Here is an 18,967-nt window from a genome sequence, read left to right as displayed (position 1 = left end):
TACTCCGGACTAACTTGCATGAGTAGAACTGTAGTGATGTCAGCTTGGTGCATGATGATAGTTGATGTTACCTGTGATCAGACGAGCAGGTGTTGTTACCTTAGATATCGCTTGCTTTCACCTGAGTGTAACGTGCCTGTTGCTATGGTGACCGAAGTTCGTATGTTTTGCTTAGAGGATTATTATCTCAGTAAAGTTCATTCCATCAGTACAGCGTCCACAGAGAAGATCTCATCTTTGAGGAGAGCTGATTGTGTGAACACACAGACATACACACGCATAACGCATACACAACACACAACACATACACAACCCAGACACGTGTAACACACTCACATACACACACAATATTTACCTGACAATCTGCTGCTGTCACTCTGTTTCACACCTGTGCATCTCCTTAAAAGGTAAGTTTTTTAAAAAGATGATCATACTGACGTAAACAATCCTTTTATTGACACGCGTGAATGGCCCGAGGGTTGGATCGACAGGTAAAAATGACGTCAGCAGCTATTTTCACTTTCAGCAGGCGCCGAAGGGTTAGGAGTGATCAACAGGCTAAGGTCAAATCTTCCGTTTAAACTAGCCAATGACCGTCCTTGCCAGCGATTGTGTCACAACTGTCTTTGCCAGCGATTGTGTCACACCTGTCAGTCACCTGTCATTGCCAGCGATTGTGTCACACCTGTCAGTCAGCTTGTCACACCTGTCAGTCACACGCAGGTTTCGCTGTGCAGTTAACACATCCGTTTAGAACACCTACTTTTTTCTTATCTAACATCACTTAATTTATTTATTCAGTTCATGTGATCACATGTTCATTGTTAAAAACTATCTGAAACTGAGTTTACCTGAATTAATTGAGCTCAGTAATTAGTTTCGAGGACCACTTAATACCAGCAGCAAAGTATTCGTAGTCGTATGCGTGTGGAAGACGCTCACCCTACATTTGACATGCTTTCCCCAAGAAAACTTAACTCGGAATTCCTTCAAGCCGGGGGATTCCGGAGAGCATCCATACCTGCCTTGCCTGCCTGCTATTAAGATATCTAAAGCTCCTCCCTCTCCCCCTCTACATCCCCCTGAGTAGGGAGGGCTGGGTGGAGGAGGAGGGGAGGCTGGGGTGCAAGTTTCGCAGGTGAATCACGAGCTTGTGAGTCACTGCTAGAGGAAACCTTGATCGAGGGACGCTAACCTTTGACACCGTTTTAAGCAGACGGCAGCGTGTGTTTTGCGTTCAAACGGAATTGTTGGCGAAGTCGTGCCTCCAACGGCCTCAGTTGTGCGTCGACGCTGTGGGTAGGAGTTGTCTCCCCGCGGAGGCTGGTGCTGGGCCCTTATCTGTGTGTAGACAGAGTCGGGAGGAGAGCGGATCACAAGGTAAGCGTGTGAATATTACTGAAACTATTTTCTCCTCATCACCCAGCAGTCGATCATTCCTTCACATACTTCAGCAGAGGGCGAGCAGTGTATTTACTGTGTGCTCACTGTGTCAATATGACACATTCTCCTTGCAACAAAGATTTTTAGAGTGGTTTTTTTTTGTACACATCCTTTTTTTGTTATTTGTCTGTTCTCGTTCTGCAATTGCTAGCGGCGGCAAAATGTTATCAACGATCGTATGTAAAGTGAGTTCTCACCTGGCTGAGTGGAAGGAGCAGCTTTCCACACGAATGTTTTCTACAGACTACCTTAGTGAATATATTGATGCTTAAAGAGAAAGAAGAAGGTGGGAACAGACAGGAGGAAAAAAAACTGCTGTTGCTAAAGCTACTGCCATCGCTGCTGATTATTATTATTATCGACGTTGTCATCATCACTCAATTGCTCTTTATCATTCTATCTATCAGTAGCAGCTGCGGTAGTGAGGTAGGGATGACATAAACATTATATTTCTCTTTTCTCTCGCTCTCTGTAAACATGTTTATAAACCAATAGTATTTAGAAACGTAAAGCTGACATTTTATGTGACATTCCCATTCCGATTTCTTTCCGTAAAAACTATAAAAGCATTTTAAAGCAGCAGTGAGACTATGTAAATGAAAGAACATACACACTTACATTCATGAAGACAGACAGATAAATAGTCCTACATATATACACTCCAGGTTTGTACCGAAATAACATAAAACTGTGTATAAATCTGACGCCTGATAACCTCCCTTCTTCTTACCGACTTTTCGATGAAAATAAACACATGGATAAACAGAGATAAACTCTCTGAAGACCAGTTTACACACTTCCACTTCAAGCTACTCGTGTTTCACAAACATCGGACTCTCGTAATTAACTGTCAAAACTCAGAAATGAACTTAGTCTGCCTGTCTGTGTGTCAGTGTTCACAGTTTGAGCAGACACGCTGTTACGGTGATGCAAGCGATTCATCGGTCAAGGTAGGCTGCAGGACACGGAGGGGAACCCCTCTCCTATGTGTGCCCTCACACACCCAACTCCCCCTCACACACCCAACTCCCCCTCACACACCCAACTCCCCCTCACACACCCAGCTCCCCCTCACACACATATCACACGTGTGTACGCTCAGACAAACACACAAACACACCGTCAACATTGGCGTGTCGAACACCTGGAGTGCTCAGACCATCACTGTTTGCAAGACTGAAAATCTCAACTGCATGTGGCGAGAACCTTAACTAAATCCCTTACGCAGACTATCCAGGGCTTATCCACGGCTATCTAATCTTTGACACTAACATCAGCCCTTCTCTCAATTGACTTCCCATCCTCGCCGCCCCCTCCTCACACTTCGCTTCTTATCGGCTGCACACCTGGGGGCGGGTTACGAGAGAATTCAAGGGAAAGAGTCTTGTTTCCGAAGCTCTTGGTGTCCAGACCCCCGCAGGTTCGTTTCCCCCTAGGGCCGTGGTTACAAGGCGGGGGAGAGGGAGGAAAACACAAGAGTCCGAGGGTCTGGACGCCACTTTATAAACTGAGAAACAAGACGCTTGTCCGTGAGTTCTCAGTTCTGCCCTGGGGAGGTGACTTACTCTCACTTCATGACTCCGACCCCTGGCGAGCCGAGCCGCTGTACGTGCCCATGCTCACCTCCCCAAGCTTGTGTAGAGCGCATGCGCTTCCGTGACGTCACGGACCCCGACTCAGCTCCGAGCTTATGAAGCTTATGACGGCTGTTGTACCGGTCGCCGGAACTGACGTCAGTGTCTGCTGACTGCTTGGTGCGACATCTAGTGTTGGGCCAGTGGGACACAGGACAGCGCCTGCAACTTCGACAACTGATGTCACTACGGTAGATATATGTCTCTTGTATACGGCTACCACTACATCTCAACAGTCGTTTGTTCATTTTTTCACTTTGCTACTTTGTCTCTCAGTCGTGCCGCTCTTGTTTGTTTTCAAATTGCGATCTCTCTCAAAGTGTTTTTGCAAGTAGTCCTACCTGCTTTTTTTATAGTTTTTTTAAAACAATTTCAGTGTAGCTACATATCACAGTGATACGCAGAAAATTTTACAAAAATGTTCCCACCGTCCCTAAGACAATAGAGATGATGATGATGATGATGATGATGATGATGATGACGGGGTGCTTCAGAGGTAGAAGATGACTTTGAGACCCAATTCCATGAACGTATTCATATGTTACTGATATTCTCCGATCCATCGGCTTGAAACCCGAGAGAGGATATTTCAGTGACCTCCACTATATAAATAGACAAAGAATACTATTGAGAAATATAAATCCATCATCGTTTTTACTAACTCCCCACTTCACAGAGGCTCTACACTTTTTATAATAATTTAATATTTTAGAAACATTCTTCTCCATCTCCTGCAAGCAGGTACTCGCACGCACTCGCACTCACACACGCATATTTCTCTCTATATATATATATGTACACACACACATCACCACCAGCACAAACACAACAAACCAGACACAGAAGGAAACAGAAAGATAAATTCAGAAAACTTAATACGATAATAAGACACAAAGGAGAGTTGTCCCCCTGGTGGAACTAACCACCTTACAATCGTTGAATCTGACTACGATGTTGTAAAGACTTCAGCACAGCAGTTCAGATGTCCACGAGGCGGTTTGATGTCAGGACAGGCATCCTGAAAGTCTGAGAATGTTCAGACAATGCACAGTCCACACACAGTCACAAACAAAGGTCTTGTAGATAAACAGGTCAACGATGTTGACATGAATGTTAACAATGTCTGAGGCAATACATTTCTCTTGTTTTGTGCTTGCTTTATATCTACTTGGATTTAGCGCAACAAGTTGCTATCAGTTCACATAATTCTAAACTTGGGTAAAAGTAATTCTAGGATTGGAATAACAAAGTGCTCAGCCCACTAAACTGGGATTATCCCAGTTCACAGCTTCCGTGACACAAGTCCTAATCCCAAGGTATGTAATCCAGTGTCATTCTTGTCATCAGATGGTCTGAGCAAGTAGCATGTCACACGATTCCCACCTTAGTAATCAGATGACACTTCACGAGGCCATTGTAGTCATCGTATTGTGCTAATTGGGGTCAGAGTGTGTGAACCCTGCTGAACTAAGGTCAAGTAAACAGATGTTTGAGTGGCAGTCGTTGTCCTCAAGATCTGCTCAGCCTGGACAGTTCTGGTTTCTAAGTTAGACACCTGCTGCCAAGCTAAATTAATTCATTTTATCGAGTTCACGGGCTCCGGTTCAGTTCTTGTTAACACTGGGGAATTCCGAGTGTCAGGGGATGTTAAACTGGGGAAGTGCTGGTCATCAGCCATTGCTGTATTCCAAGAAAGTAAGCTTTCCGGTGTTGCATATCCTGGGTGATGGCAGCTTTCAGGTGACGACAGGCTTGAGTGCTCCAAACACTTCTGAGTTACACTCTGACTCAGTAGAAAGGTTGTCTAACCTCCTGCACCTCTTGCCTTCACCCAGTCTGGAGCTTGGACTGCTCTGGCTCCCAGGTGAGGCTAACCTAAGCCAGTTATTGTATTCGTAATCTGCTGAGGCAGGAGAATTGCGATTCTCTGGTTCCTCAAAGTCACCGTATATACTGTTGTCATATGTTGACAAGCTAAGACTTCTGTTCTCAAATTCTGCTGCACTACGGCATTGAATTTCGTCCGGTGCTGAATCGTCAAATTTATTTATTTTTTTCCTATTTGGGGTAAAATGCCGATAACCTTGCAGCTCCGAGAAATCACCAGATACACCTGTTCCCGAATTAAAATCTTCGTTAGTCCTCCGAGATGCTGCCAGAGCTCTGTTTCTGGCGCTTTTGCAGTCGTGCAGCAGATGAATGACAGTCGCCATCGGCCAGGAGAACAACTGTGCTCGAAGTCTGCTCTGCGTCCGCTTAATTGCTTCCTCCTTCCGTCTCTGATTCCACTTGTCGATCACGGAGTTCAGGGTGTAAAGGAAGGGATCCAAGGCGAAATTCAGGGGCAGGACAAAAATAGCAAACCAGACACTGAGGTCGTTAGGCAAGGGTCTACCTGCCCACAATAGGAAACCAGAAACGCTGATCGGAAACCAGCAGCAGAAGTTGACGAGGATGATAAGAAGGAGGCGGCGGGAGGCAGTCAAGTCTTGCTGTACCTGCTTGCTGCACCTGTTGGGTCTAGACACAGACCTGAGGATCGTGTATATGACAAAGAACTGACTGAAAAGTATGACCAGAAGGAGGATGGTGTTGAGAATGATGAAAAATTGGGAGGAGTAATCCTTTCGCTCAAAGTCTCCGGGGGTGATAGGCAAGAGCACGCATAATCCATTCGGGCTGCGCGGTTCCGACCCTCCGAGAAACGTGGGCAGCAGCGCCAGGACGACACTGGTGAGCCACAGAAAGTAGCAAATCTTCTGGGCGGCCTTGGCTCTCAGGTGGAGCCGGTTGTGGAGGGGGAAGTTGAGGACAAGAGCACGGTCAACGCTGATCATGCAGATGACGAAGGCGGACATCTCGCTGGAGACCAGGGACAGGAAGCCAGCAGCCTTGCAGGCGAAACTCTGCGTCCACTTCTCGGGGTGAAGCGTGTAGTATCCGTCATACGCAGCGTCAGCCGAGCCGATGATCAGCAGATACACACCCATCAGCATGTCAGCCATGCACAGGTTGCACACCAGGACCTGAAATGTCAAGAAGCCTTTGCCCACTTGCATCCAGATGCGATACAACAGCGCCACGACGTTGCTGGCAATAGTGACAAGGGACAGAACCCAAAGTGAGAAGCGTAAGAAGTTGGTTTCCAGTAAGTAATCGCATTTACTAATCACCCCCTTTGTGACCTGACACTGAAACAGCGCTTTTGAATGACTCACCTCGAAAAGACAGCACAGTCGCCTGTCATCAGTTTCTAAAATCTGAAGGTTCTCGAAACCTTTGAGAGAGTTTTCGCCAAAATCTTCGATTTTATTTTCACGAAGGTTCAAACACTTCAGCCTTTTCAGCGGCCTGAAAACATTAGCCTCTATGGATGTTATGCTGGTGTTTGCGAGTTGCAAATTGGAGAGTAGATGCATCCGTGAAGACACAAGGAATCGAGTGAAGGCTTGATCGATCTTTGGGAGTATAGGGTTGTTCGACAAGATCAGGTTCCTTAAATGGTAGAGAGGCAAAAGCCTGATGTTTCTGATTGACGATAGATTATTGAAGCTGAGGTCTAGCACGGACAGGAGAGGCAGGTCGGGAAATGATATGAAGTTTAATCCGCAGTGAGAGAGATTGAGATGCTGGAGCAGAGGTAACTTGGAGTGGTTGCTCCAGTGTTCTGGAAGAAGAGACCAACTAAGGTCCAGATACCTCACGTCGACAAATTTCTCCCTTTCCTCTATTTTACTGCACTTGAAAGCCAACCCTTCACACTTGCAGTTCGAGGGGCAGAGGTCATCGCAATACTTCTCGTCGTCCTTGTAAGGACAGTGGTACAGCCCGTCGCAGAAGTAGTCGGGATGCAGGCGCACGTCGGACTTGTAACAACGGTAATACCCAGGAGTAACCCCCCCGTCTTCCATCTCGTCTTCCCCGTAGAGGCAGTCTTGGACATTGTTGTTGAGCAGGTAGGACGGAATGCACCTCCCATTGTTGCACTGGATATGAGTCGATGGACATTTCTCTCCGGGTGATAACCTCCTTCTTCCAACCATCCCGTATCCGTCAAGTTCAATGATGTCAGGCAGAAATAAATCATATATTGTCGTGGTCGTGGGTTTTTCCTGTGTTTCATTTGTCAACTCAGAAAGACATAGGTGTTTTAGATTGAACCTGTTATGGAAGAAATGTAGATATTTTCTATGCAAGCACCCTAACTCTCTGCATCGTATGAGGTCATTGGAGCAGCGTTCACAGTTCTGTTCATCGGTTAAATCGTAGCAGTCAACCTTTCCATCGCATCGATCACCTTTCCGAACCAGCTGAAATTCCCGCAAGCACTTCAGTTTAGTTGCCTTGACTAATCTATGGGCCGCGATAGTCTTGCAAAATCTCTCGTCACATTTATCTCCGCAGTCGTCGATTCCGTTACACGTGACTGCGTAGTGCACTTTTATGCCATTACAACATCTGAACTTGGGGATCGAACTCTGGTGTTCTACTGTTGAACAGGTATGAAAGACGTGAACAAACGTCCCGTCGGCGCATTTTGTCAACGGGATTTTCCAGGCAAGGCTGGAGGACAGGGCTGGACGCTTGATCGGCGTCGGTGAAAAATCGTTCTTGATTTTCTTGTCACAAATGTGCACGCGCCAGACAGAAAGGCAGTCTTCGGCCTTCAAGTTGACTATCCCGGACACGTGAATGGTGGCGCACTCATAGTACAGGTCGTGGATACTGCGATGCAGAGAGCTGAATACCACAGTGCTGTCCGTGTTCCACTGCCACAGGAAGCGGTACATGCTCTGGGTGAAGACGTTCACTGTCCGAGCTCGCCGCAGTCCCACGGCGGCCTCCGTGAAGCCATGCAGCAGCAAGACACGAGCCGCAAGCGTGCTGCATTCAGCATCCTGCAGAGCCGCCAGCTCGGCCCCGTACATGCTCTGGCACTCGTCCTCGGCAGCCATGATAGACAGACCATTGGTGGGAAACCTGAAGAGCAGGCAGTGAAATCCAGCCTGCAACCAGTTGGCCTCGCAGTTCTTGCTTTTGTACGGGCAATCTTTCTCGTCCTCTCCTCCGAGGCATTGTTCGACCATGTCGCACTTTAACACTGCGGGAATAGTGTAGGGAGGGGAGCAGTTGTATTTGCCCTCCTCTGTTTCTGGAGGCAGGACAGACGACAGGTAAGCGGCGTAGGTAATGTCCACCCGCGACCTCGGCTGTGAGGTGGTGATGCGCACCTGCACGGTGCTGGCGCGAATAAAGACAGGTGGAAGGGGGAAAGGAACACTAGAGCGGTAGTGTTTCACGTGAACAGTGGGAGAAAATTCGGTGGTGAAGTTGAAAGAAAGGCTTGGATTCTCAGCCTCGTTGAAGTACAGCTTCTGCACTTGTAGGACCAGGTGGCATGAAGAGTGTACAGAGATGGTCCAGGTCATGTCAGCATCCTTTCCAGAAGTAAAAGTGATGTTTCCTTTGGACTTCATATTGTTCTTTGAGTCCGCGCACCTTCCTGTGTTTGTTACCGGACTGGCCTTGCGCGGGGGTCTTGTCAATGGCCCTCGGACATCTGTTCCTGTTACATAAAATCGGTTTTGAAAAGACAAGAAATGGAAGAAAAACAAAATGTTATATTAAGACATTTAGAGTAGATCAACCACTCAATTAGTCAGTAAATCGATCAAATAGTATATTTCTTTATTGCCTTCTGTTAATATTAGCTTTCCTCTATTTATTTTCTATCAGTAAGCTCCCAGTCGGCATTCTTGGTCCATCAGCCAGACACGTGATCGCAGCGTGTTCAGTAAAACAGATGAGTACTAGTTATGAAGGAAATAAAGACATTTTGACTCTTGGCCTAAAACATGACAAATGAACTGAAGAGTCTGTGTGTCACTGGGCTGGGCTAAACATTGTTTATAAGGATTTGTGTGCTGTCAGTACCTGGCTTTGAGATGTTGAGAGACGTCCTCACACTCCTTGCTTGTCTCCTTGTCTTTGTGTGCTTGGTACCTTGAGTTGGTGTCTTCATTGGATTCCATGATGCCTGTTGTCTGGACCCTGTAATCACAGTCTTATTTTCTTCTGCCAGGATTGGCAGCTGACTTCTCCTGTCACTGACATTAGTGTCACTGCTGAAGTTAGTCTTGGGTACCAGCAATGTGTCTGCTCGCAATACTGTGTGTGCAACACACAAAAGGTAAGCCAGGGACACCACAGTGTCTGTCCATTCAGGTACTGCCATCCTGTCAGACAACTTCCTTCACTTTTACAGATCAAACAAATGCACAACCAGCAATCAGATGCTTTAAACTCAGCTTCCGGTTCCGAGATTTCATGCGCATGCAATGACTAAGTCCTATCAATGGGAAAGTTTTGTTGTGCTCACGAATTCGTCTTTACGATGAATGTCAGGGTTATATGGAAACATCTGTAGGACCAGAACTACTCCAAGAGGAACAACTCGAACAGAATTAGCACCATCGGCTATGTGGAGGATTTCTCAGATTATGGATGTCCCTCTTTTCACACCAAGCATGCATGTTGAGGTGTGGTGACGACACCTATCACTTGTTTCTATCTTCAAAACTGATTGTGTCCCGTTCTTGTGCTCGTAGTGATAGTAGTAGTTGATAGCTTGCGTCAATTCTGACTGCAATTGAGAAAGTTGGATGAGCTTTTAAAGTTCGAACGCAATGAAAAATGCTTGGAAGTTTTGGCTTCATGCTCTGTTGGCAAGTTTCTTTGACGGTTCTGGTTAAAAACTACAAAGAGAGTTTCATGTTTGAGTTGCCATCTTTGCTTCTTTCTTATTTAGTTCTTGTAATGTTGTGAAAGTGCAAATATTAACAGAAAGTCACAACTGTACCCTCATAAAATCATGGGCTGATTCGAGGACTGGTTTTTAAGAAAACTTTAATGCGAACCAGAACTGTGGACACTGGAAATTGTGACCCCATAATACGAGCAAAAAGCTAAAAAAAAAACACAAAAAACAGCGATCATATTGAATAGATAAAACATCAATCATATTTTACATATAAAATCAACAATGCTGTATAGTTCATGGTTCTTTTTTCCTCTCTTCATTTGGTTTTTACATTTTCTTTTCGGCGGACTATTTTGTAGCAAATATACCAGTATCAAACCCCAACCCGACAAATCTCGACAGATTTGTAGCTTTTTATTATTATTATTTTGCAGAAAATAGTCTTTCCCTTTTCTCATTATAAAGCCTTTATGCGGTTGGAATGGGTTGTGCTGTGGGTGCTACGAGTGTGTGATGGTGCAAACAATAAACAAACTGTGGTTGTGTGAAGATGAACGGAATGGTTCTGGCTTTGCCAAGTTTGTTTTTTCGGGAAAGGACAGAAGGTGGTTGTCGATATTGTTTGGTTTTTGATCGAAATGCTGTCTACATCACAGAAACATGCAAGAAGCAGCATTATTGCTATTTTTATTTCATGATCTGATCATCAGAGCTGGTCTGGTCTCCCCTGATTTCATCATTTTTTACATCGTCAGTTGTTAGCAGTTCTTCATCGCGGTTTTTCTCTTCCACCATTACACAAGTATCTTTCGGGAGTGTCGCTTGTGTCTCCGATGTGTTGGGCAGGACTTGTGCTTTCTGGTTTTCCTGCTCCTGCTGGTCTTGCTGTATGCGCACCCTGTACTCTAGCTCCATGCGCTCCCTCTTTCGCATGATCGTCAGGACGTAGTACAAGTCACGGATGAGCTGGTCCAGAGCCTCCAGGGGCCAGGTTTCTATCTGTTCTCGAAGTCGGTTCAGAGTCACCTCCACATTACTTTTCTTTCTGCGTTTGTGCCGCATGTCCCTGCGCAGAATCATGATCTGCAGAAGAGGGCTCACCGCCGAGTTGCCAAGCAAAAGGAAAATAACGGTTAAGATGTTTACTCCGTGGTAATACTCAACTCCCACAGCCGACAGAACCGCAATAAGGCCTACCATCGCATAGCAACAGGCACTGGACACGACAGCTGGGAGGACATGGCCTACGGCAGGCTTCCTCCTGTCTTGTCGGCGCGAGGACTTTATTGAGAAGAAGGCTACCCTGTGGCCGCAGAAGAACAAGTACAGTTGTCCACAGCAGACGACCATAGACGCAAGCCAGCTAAAAAGGACGAACAGTACGAAGGTGTACCAATAAGCTACAGAATTCTGGGAAAAGATAGGATAGGGCACGCACGTGTTGGTCAGGCTGTAAGAGCTCCAGTCCCTTGCGGACCACAACAATGGCACCGCGGCGAAGACTAGACTGAGTCCCCACAAGGAACCGCGAAGCAAAATGTCGAATCGCACGTCGAAGTGGAAGTTCAACTTCTTTACCAGCAGGCGGCTCACAGTGTCCAGACAGAGAAGGAGAACCTTGGCCATGTGAGAGGTCACCACCAAGAAGCCTGCCACCTTGCAAGCAGAGCTCTCTCGCCAGTGTTTCTCGTAGGTGTCGAATTCTCCTCGATATACGCTATCCGCGCTTAGCAGGATAATGAGGTAGATACCCATGCAGAAGTCAGCGATGCTTAAATTGAACCCTGTGACCAGGGGACCCTTGACAGAGCCCCTACACCCACGGTGTAACAGGTAAACCAGAACGATACCGTTACCTAAAGAGAGTACGATAGCTATGATTATGGAGAGTGTCTGGATGAGGATGCTTTGCACAAGGTTGTAGCACGACGAAAGTAGCTCGAGTGGAGCTATGCATATGGCATCCTTCCTCACAGACATAAAAAAACAACAAACAGTAAAATAATGCGTTTTCAGAACTTTGAGATTAGTGAAGCTGTCGAAGGACCTTCCAGAAAATATTTCCAAGGGGTTTTTAGTGATGTCGAGGTCAGTGATATCCGAAAAGGAAGAAAAGTTTCCTTCAGGTATGGACCTGATGCCAGTGTTTGCAAGGACGAGGCTGTTCAAGTGTCGAGAACCAATAGTTTTCATGAAAGCATTGAGAGTTTCATCAAGACTTGAGAACAGCGGGTTGTTAGACAGTATCAAGAGATTCAACCCACAAAGATTGCTCAAGACTATATTGGAAACTGAAGTCAGTCTATTGAAGCTAAGGTCCAAAACCTTTAAATGATGGAGACCAGTCCCAAGAGAGACATTAGTCAGGCCACAGAAGGAGAGGTTCAGAAAGGTTAAAAAGGTCAGCTTGTTAAGCTCCTGCAAGTCTTGTATGTTCTCCGACTTGCTTAAGTCCAGATAGCGAGCCATGGCGTATTTTTCCGCGGGGAAGACCTTTTCGCATGTTAGGGACAAACCTTCGCAAATGCACTCACTGGGGCATGTTAGTTGGCAGTAGGCCTCGTCGTCCTTGTAAGGGCATTGAACGATACCATCACATAGGTAGGTGGGGTGCAGACATACACTGTACCTGTAGCAGCGGTAATAACCGGAACAATTGACTTTCGGGTTCCAGACCTCGTCTTCCAGCAGTGGACAATCATTTTCCCCGTTTTGAACGAGGAAGGAAGGAATGCATGGACCGTCTTTGCACTGAACATGTGTTTCGGGACACGGCTCCTGCTGGTTCATTGGTACTAACTGCACACGCCCATATCTGTTCAGCTTTACTGTGACCCTTTTATCCCTATAGCTGTCATTCCTGTGTAATGTAAATAAAGTATCCCTTTTGTGCTTGATGATATGTGGACAGTGTCCAAAAGCTATGCCGTTCATTTCAAAGTCTTTGGGTGAGCACCCGAAGTCCACACAGCTCACTAAGCCTTCCTGACATTCCAGACATCGCTCTTCGTCGCTCTTATCATGACAGTCGGCTTTTCCGTCGCACCTACGTGACTTAGGAATGATTTGTAACATCTGGGTGCATTCGTAAGTCAGATTCCGCAAAACTTTACTTCGCTTTTCCTTTAAGCAGAAACCCTCATCGGTCCCGTCGTCACAGTCACTGAGGCCGTCGCAGGTTAAAGAGTAGTGCACCATCTGCTTGTTGTCGCACATGAAGCTAGGAAGATTGCTTGTGGATTTCCGGAAACTGCAAGGATGGAAATGATGGCTAAGAGAGCCATCAGGACATGTTTGAAGGGGAAGCGGCCATTTGGTATCGACCAGTCGAGGAAGCTGAATAACTAAAGGTGAAGCTAGTGTCTTTCGGGGACACTCTTCCTTTAAGGCACGCAAAGGTGTGGTAGGTGCTCGTACAGTTGATTATCCGCAACAATACGACTGGATGGACTACGACAGCTACACAGAGTTTGATCGTGTCCTTCTCGTCTAGGTCCATGGTGCTGAAGAAGGTGACTCTGTTATTGTCCCAGCTCCAGAGAAAACGATAGAGGTGCTGAAACTCACTATTAACGGCGTTCACAGTAATGGCTCCAACCACAACGAATGAAAGTCCCAGCAGAGAAAAGACTTTAGCCACTTGCTTGATTTCCATTGGGGTATACAGAGCCGCCAGATTGGCGCCCGTGGTCTTCGTGCATTCCAAGTCCGCCTGTGTGGGGGTCAGAGCCACAGAGTTGTTCACGACTGTCAAGCAGTGGAAGATGTCAAGGGGCATCCAGCCATTGCAGCCCTCCCTCGAGTAGCTGCACCTGCTCTCGTCTTCACCTTCTTCACACTGCTCTACAAAGTCGCACTGCAGCTCCAGAGGAACGAGGAACGGAGAGGAACAGCGATATTTTCCACTGGACGTCTCGGGGGGCAACGTTTGCGCGGGATAGCTCGAGAATGTAAGCTCCAACATGGAGCCTGCCCCGTGTGCCGCCAGTTGAACAAGAACTGTGTTGGAGCGGACGAAAACCGGGGGCATGGGCACGCTTCGCGCTTTGGCGGAAGTCGAGGACCTTGGTACCCGTCACGGATGACAGCTGTCCATGGATGTGCAGGCTGTCGTTTTCCTGACCTGGACCTCTGGGTGGCAAGTAAAGCTCTCTGAGTTGAAGCACGATGTGATGCGACAGCTCGACTGAAATGTTCCATTGCCAGGTGGCGCTACAGTTCTGCGTGGCTTGCCATTGGATGATACCTTTGAGATCCGTAATGATCTGCGTCGACTCTGCACACTCGTTTCTTGGTAACCTCATCCCTAAAATAAATTCCACCAAACTGTAATATTATCGCAGCGTGGAATCAAAAGTACTGTGCAATAAATCATCCTTCTATGTATAAAAGAAACATTCTGAATATCGAGTTGGGAATATGTCTACGACTGGTACAGAGCAGCGTATTCAAATGATATAGTTCGTGGTGAAATAAAATACATTTATGCCCCAGAGAAAATAAAATGAACAAACTTCACGGTTTATTTATGTGTAAAAGATAGAAAACTGACGACGATAATTATGGCAACAGCGGCGATGATTATTAACATGAAGACTAGATAAAAAACGATAAAAATAGTTTTCATTACCTGATGCACTTCTTTTTGAAACAGCAGCCTTTGATGGGGCGGTCGTGATGATGTCACCTGGAGTCGTAACATCATTTACACTGTTAAGGTTCAAAGTCGGGGTCACTGCGACCTCGTTCACTTCGGCCCCTGTGCCCGACCCAGCGCAGAGCAAGACAACAAAAAGTAGATCTCTGCAAAGTCGTCGGCGCGCCATGCTTGAAGGACAAGAAGCTTCTTCCGCCGCACCACACGAGCACGGACACGCCTCACGAGTTACCTCGGAGACTGCCTTGAAGATTATTTTGTTGTTTCTAGCTTGTGACACTTTCTGTCATTCGCTGTGCATTTGACAGGCTGTACTTTAGTTCTTGTGATGTCACTTTGCTTACCCTACATACAAAGCAACAAACAAACACAAGTCACAGCAAAGCTTCCTCGTGATTTGACATTGGTTAGCGTCACGGGAGTATCAGAAGTAGCTTTACGTTGGGCTGACAAAGTCACGTGATGATAGTCACATCTCTCTAGGAAACAGCTATTAAAAGCACGTCACGTGATAAAAACGCACGTCACGGTTATCGCTTGCTCGGAATCGTCAACACTGTGACGTATGTCGATGTCTGTGAGCTTCCCCCTTCGCTCGGTTTCGTATTTCTACATTGGTTGTGAAACATCAAATTTGTCAAACATCAAACATGTCTCCTCGCTGGTCCCCAAAACAGACAACAATTAATTTGTAGTCGGGTGTCCAGTGCGTGCGCACCCAGCTGTCTGCTCGTCGAGTGCCGTCAGCTATTCATGCGTATGACTAATCGTTCCGGGTCACACTCAGGTCAACTCTGTGTTGCAGCCACCCACTGGCATCCCCATCCCTACTTCCCTCATCCTTCACACGTCACACGATCTGATAGACCTTGACTGTCGGTTCCTGTGCCTGAGGTTATACACAGTGCTAGTGGATGTATAAAAGTTAACGGCAGATGAACATGCTCTAATATTAGATGATGATGTTCATTGTTTTTATTCATTCTTGCAGAAATGAAGCATAAAGATATTTCCTACCATTGCGGCCTCCACTTCCAGTCTCTGTCTCCCGAAGTTGCATGCTGCCATGTAGAGAAGGTGACGTGGTTTCAAACTCAACTCTGATCCAACGATTGTTGGCACAAAGACTTGGGTCCAGCTAACGTGACCTAACCTCGGCCTTGAACTCTCAGAACATCCCTGGCGCATGCGCTCTGGAGCAGCACGAGACAGCGACTGGCCAGCGAGGACACGAGTGGTTTGGGCAAGGTGTGCGAGGACGTCACCCCACCATGACGATGATGCAGCCCCTGACCAGTGTTGTTGTGCTGCTGATGGCGTGCGTCTGCTGCACAGCGGGGGGAGGCTCAACGTCAGCAGCGTGCCGTGCGCACACTACGAGTACTACAACGCCAGCGCTGCCGCCTGCGTCCACTGCGATGAGTTGTGTTTGCAGACGGTGAACAGCGATGATGTGGCCATCGTTGAAGAAACGTGTGCAGACTTTTGTCCAGGTGAGCTGCAAGATCCTCCGATCTTGTAACAGCAGGGCCCGGAGTTTATCTTTGCACATTTCCACCTGTACACCATCCTGTCACCACCATTTTAAAACCTCACAGTCCTCACTTTTCTGATCCGTTCGCCATTTTTCGTGCGTGTATCACTCATTTCACATGCTCAGTCATCTACATGCATTCTTTTAAGTTACTGTCTCTTACAGTCTTCTCTCTGTTTGTGCGTGCGCGTGCGTAAATGTGTATGTGTGAGAGAGAGAGAGAGAGAGCAGAGATTGAGTGAAAAAAAAAGCGAGAGATGTGAAGAAATAATCAATTGACCTTTTTTGAGACAGATTACATCAAACTACCCCGGGTGTCAATCTACTCAGAACAACAGTCTGTCCAGCTGCCGGTCATAGAGGGCACGCTCATTGGTCTCATGATTGCCCTCCTCATCGTCTCATTCGTCATCGTCTTCCTGTGGAAGATCTCCATAGGACACGCCCTGAAGAGCTGCTGCAGCGGGGTCAAGACGCTGCACAGCTCCCGCCACTGCTGCAGCTCCGCTGACGTCAGCGACAGATCCTATGTCAAGCTCTCCGGTAATTACCTGCGGGAGGTGGGCGGTGGGGGCTTCCGATGAGATATTATTGTCCTCCGCCACCTGCTATATTGGAAATAGTAGCTTCAGTACACATTAGCGCGATTTTAACGAGATTGCTTTAAATGAATGAAAGCTAACGAGTGGTGTGATGTTTGTCTTGTCAGCTGAGCGGTAGGTCGGATGTCTCTTCCACAGACAGTTGCATCCCCATCGCTTGCCCTCTGAACTATTTTATTGTTTTCTTGATGCGTTTCATTCTTCCTCCAAAACCCTCAGTGAGTGACGCACGTCTTAATGTAACAGTTCGTCTTTCTGTTCCAGATCCTTCAGATGAGGTTGAAATTGTCTACAGGGTGACCTGTCTGTAAAACTTTAAAAACAATGATGTCCTCTCTAACGACGCGCCAGGTCGGACACCACCTTGGTGCTGTGCCGTTGGGTGGTCTCCCCTGACACCACCCTTGACGCTGTTACGTCAACCGCTTTGCTCGACACAACCCTTGGTGGCGCGACATTCGCCATTCACTGGACTCCACAAGTGAACAGTGTTCAGACTCAGGTGGGGGTCAAGGCGGTGACCTCCCAAGAATCGCACGGAGGGGGATGTAGGTGTGGCCCATGTGACGTGCAGTGTGCGTGTCTGTGTCATGTCAAGTGGTTTCGGTGATCATTGTGACGTGCGCTAGTTTAATTAGCCAATGTGACGTGTACTGTTAAGAGAAACAATTGAATGTTTGAGTGATTTCGAGCGCGTGAGTGAACGGTTAAGAGAGAATACAAATGAGTGTGCGTTTCTTCAACCATGTATTCAACCATGTATTGTCTCCCGGTGTCTCGCTGTCGGCTATGTCAAGATATAAATATGACCTGTTATGACCTGTTATGACCTGTTATGACCTATGTAGCACGCTTAGTGTGTGAAGGTCTAGTGGTGGCCAGACTGCCAGACAGGGGCCTTAAGGTACGAGGGTTCTTTTTGGGGGGAGTAATCTTTCTGAAAATAATTTTGCTTTTGTTATTTCATTAGACCGGTAGCTGGTGTTATGTTCTCAACTCATGTGAAGTTTCTCTCTTTTGGAGAGCACATTATGTACGGTGTCCACTGAAGCATGTTTTTTTCAATTTATTCTCGTAAGCAATTGTTTTAATGAATAACTGTTTATGTACCGCTTTGTGTGCACGCGCTCAGACACTGTATACAAATACTAAAATATACAAGGATCCTGACACCGCAGATGCATTTTGAAAACGTTTGCAGACGGTGAAAGTGCACAGAATAACTGGCTGACAATATTCTCAACTTTTAAAAGGGGAGCATGTCTAATCATTGGTGAATGTTGGTCTTACGTCAACAGTAAATAAACAAATAAAATTAAGAGTTCTGGTTTGTGACTGAGAGACATCCTTCTCTCTATCCCCTTACACCATTATTGCTAATAAACGATACGATATGGAAAACATAAATTATTATAATTAAAGACATCATTGTATCTGGTGTAAACGTAACTTCATCTTTCAACAAAAAAGCGTTAGAATAAAAACGGAAAGATTAGGAAGACTTTAATGAACAGAGAAGTCAACTGGTTGCATGCTTCACTTTCCTGTGTGATTTGCTTGTAAACTAAAAGTTTCCTCGGGTTGCATCTTGATAAATGTAACAAAGAATCAGGCAAATTAAGTAATTTAAAACAGTGAGCGTTTTGGTGGTTTGAAGTGTAGACAAACAATTTCCAACTTTCACAACCCAGTTGCCGTCGACATGGACACTGCACCTGTGCATCTGCAGATGGAGCTGATAGAACTGCTGTGTAATGAGTGACTGAAGGCAAAGTACGACTGTTGGGCCTGCACACTTCACTCATTCCCTCCCACACACGATGCCCCACCCTCGTCTACATGCGGCTCGAATCTTGAGCATGTTTGGCAGCAGATATTTGTGTGAGAGACTTTTCTCTGTGATGATGAACAAAACATCACACAGGAGTCGTCTTACTGATGTCCACTTGCAGTCCATCCTGAGAATCGCCACAACACAGAAACTTACTCCAAACATGAACTTGTTGCCAAGAAAAGATGTCAAACGTCCACTGCTGACAAAGAAAGCATGGCCAGGCCCCCGAGTTATCTTTCACACACACTTCATCCTCCATGAGCACAGCTCACTGTGTGTGTAGCATTTCCTCAGTTTGCTTTTCACTGTAGCTTTAATGGAAAATGTATGGTTCGTTCCTTCTTCTCCCATCCACCATAGAGTCCAACACGTGGGATGTAGTCGAGCGGTGGCAAAACGGATATTTGCAGCACCGGGGACACAGAAGGAATGTAGCAACCTTCTAGCTTAGCTTTGGACAGCAAGACCAGCCCCCTGGGAGAAGTTAGGACCACAGAGGTGCA

General features: G+C 46.5%; 3 protein-coding genes across 4 annotated transcripts; 1 reads left to right on the top strand and 2 right to left on the bottom strand.

Moving 5' to 3' along the window:
- Nucleotides 1–1,108: 1,108 nt before the first annotated feature.
- Nucleotides 1,109–17,938, top strand: LOC112572439. 2 transcript variants are annotated; one of them, XM_025252122.1, is made up of 4 exons: nucleotides 1,109–1,380; nucleotides 15,486–15,987; nucleotides 16,323–16,571; nucleotides 16,895–17,938. In XM_025252122.1, the coding sequence occupies exons 2-4, from the start codon at nucleotides 15,681–15,683 to the stop codon at nucleotides 16,939–16,941; spliced, it is 603 nt and encodes a 200-aa protein (XP_025107907.1). In that variant the 5' UTR covers nucleotides 1,109–1,380; nucleotides 15,486–15,680; the 3' UTR covers nucleotides 16,942–17,938. The 2 variants fall into 2 exon arrangements, with proteins under 2 accessions (XP_025107907.1, XP_025107917.1); XM_025252132.1 differs by lacking the exon at nucleotides 1,109–1,380 and adding an exon at nucleotides 15,164–15,281.
- On the bottom strand, nucleotides 3,840–8,212 carry LOC112572421 (G-protein coupled receptor GRL101-like). The gene has a single exon (XM_025252097.1). It carries the CDS (start codon nucleotides 8,162–8,164, stop codon nucleotides 4,814–4,816), a length of 3,351 nt encoding a protein of 1,116 aa, XP_025107882.1. The 5' UTR covers nucleotides 8,165–8,212; the 3' UTR covers nucleotides 3,840–4,813.
- Nucleotides 9,632–14,970, bottom strand: LOC112572430 (G-protein coupled receptor GRL101-like). Its single transcript, XM_025252110.1, has 2 exons — nucleotides 14,468–14,970; nucleotides 9,632–14,143 (listed from the first exon to the last, which is right to left on the bottom strand). The coding sequence occupies exon 2, from the start codon at nucleotides 13,051–13,053 to the stop codon at nucleotides 10,525–10,527; it is 2,529 nt and encodes an 842-aa protein (XP_025107895.1). The 5' UTR covers nucleotides 13,054–14,143; nucleotides 14,468–14,970; the 3' UTR covers nucleotides 9,632–10,524.
- Nucleotides 17,939–18,967: the final 1,029 nt, after the last annotated feature.

This window comes from Pomacea canaliculata, linkage group LG1 (genome assembly GCF_003073045.1).
Source record: "Pomacea canaliculata isolate SZHN2017 linkage group LG1, ASM307304v1, whole genome shotgun sequence".
Classification (NCBI taxonomy): domain Eukaryota; kingdom Metazoa; phylum Mollusca; class Gastropoda; order Architaenioglossa; family Ampullariidae; genus Pomacea; species Pomacea canaliculata.
The sequence above is the reverse complement of the archived record's forward strand: the minus strand, read 5'-3'. Positions and strand labels throughout refer to the sequence as shown.

Bases quoted from the DNA above. Each gene is read 5' to 3' on its own strand.
- LOC112572439 (XM_025252122.1), top strand. From the start codon at position 15,681: ATGCGCTCTGGAGCAGCACGAGACAGCGACTGGCCAGCGAGGACACGA. The intron at 15,988-16,322 runs GTGAGCTGCAAG...TTTTTGAGACAG, and splicing joins GTGTGCAGACTTTTGTCCAG to ATTACATCAAACTACCCCGG. The intron at 16,572-16,894 runs GTAATTACCTGC...TTTCTGTTCCAG, and splicing joins ATCCTATGTCAAGCTCTCCG to ATCCTTCAGATGAGGTTGAA.
- LOC112572430 (XM_025252110.1), bottom strand. From the start codon at position 13,053: ATGTGCGACAACAAGCAGATGGTGCACTACTCTTTAACCTGCGACGGC.
- LOC112572421 (XM_025252097.1), bottom strand. From the start codon at position 8,164: ATGGTCGAACAATGCCTCGGAGGAGAGGACGAGAAAGATTGCCCGTAC.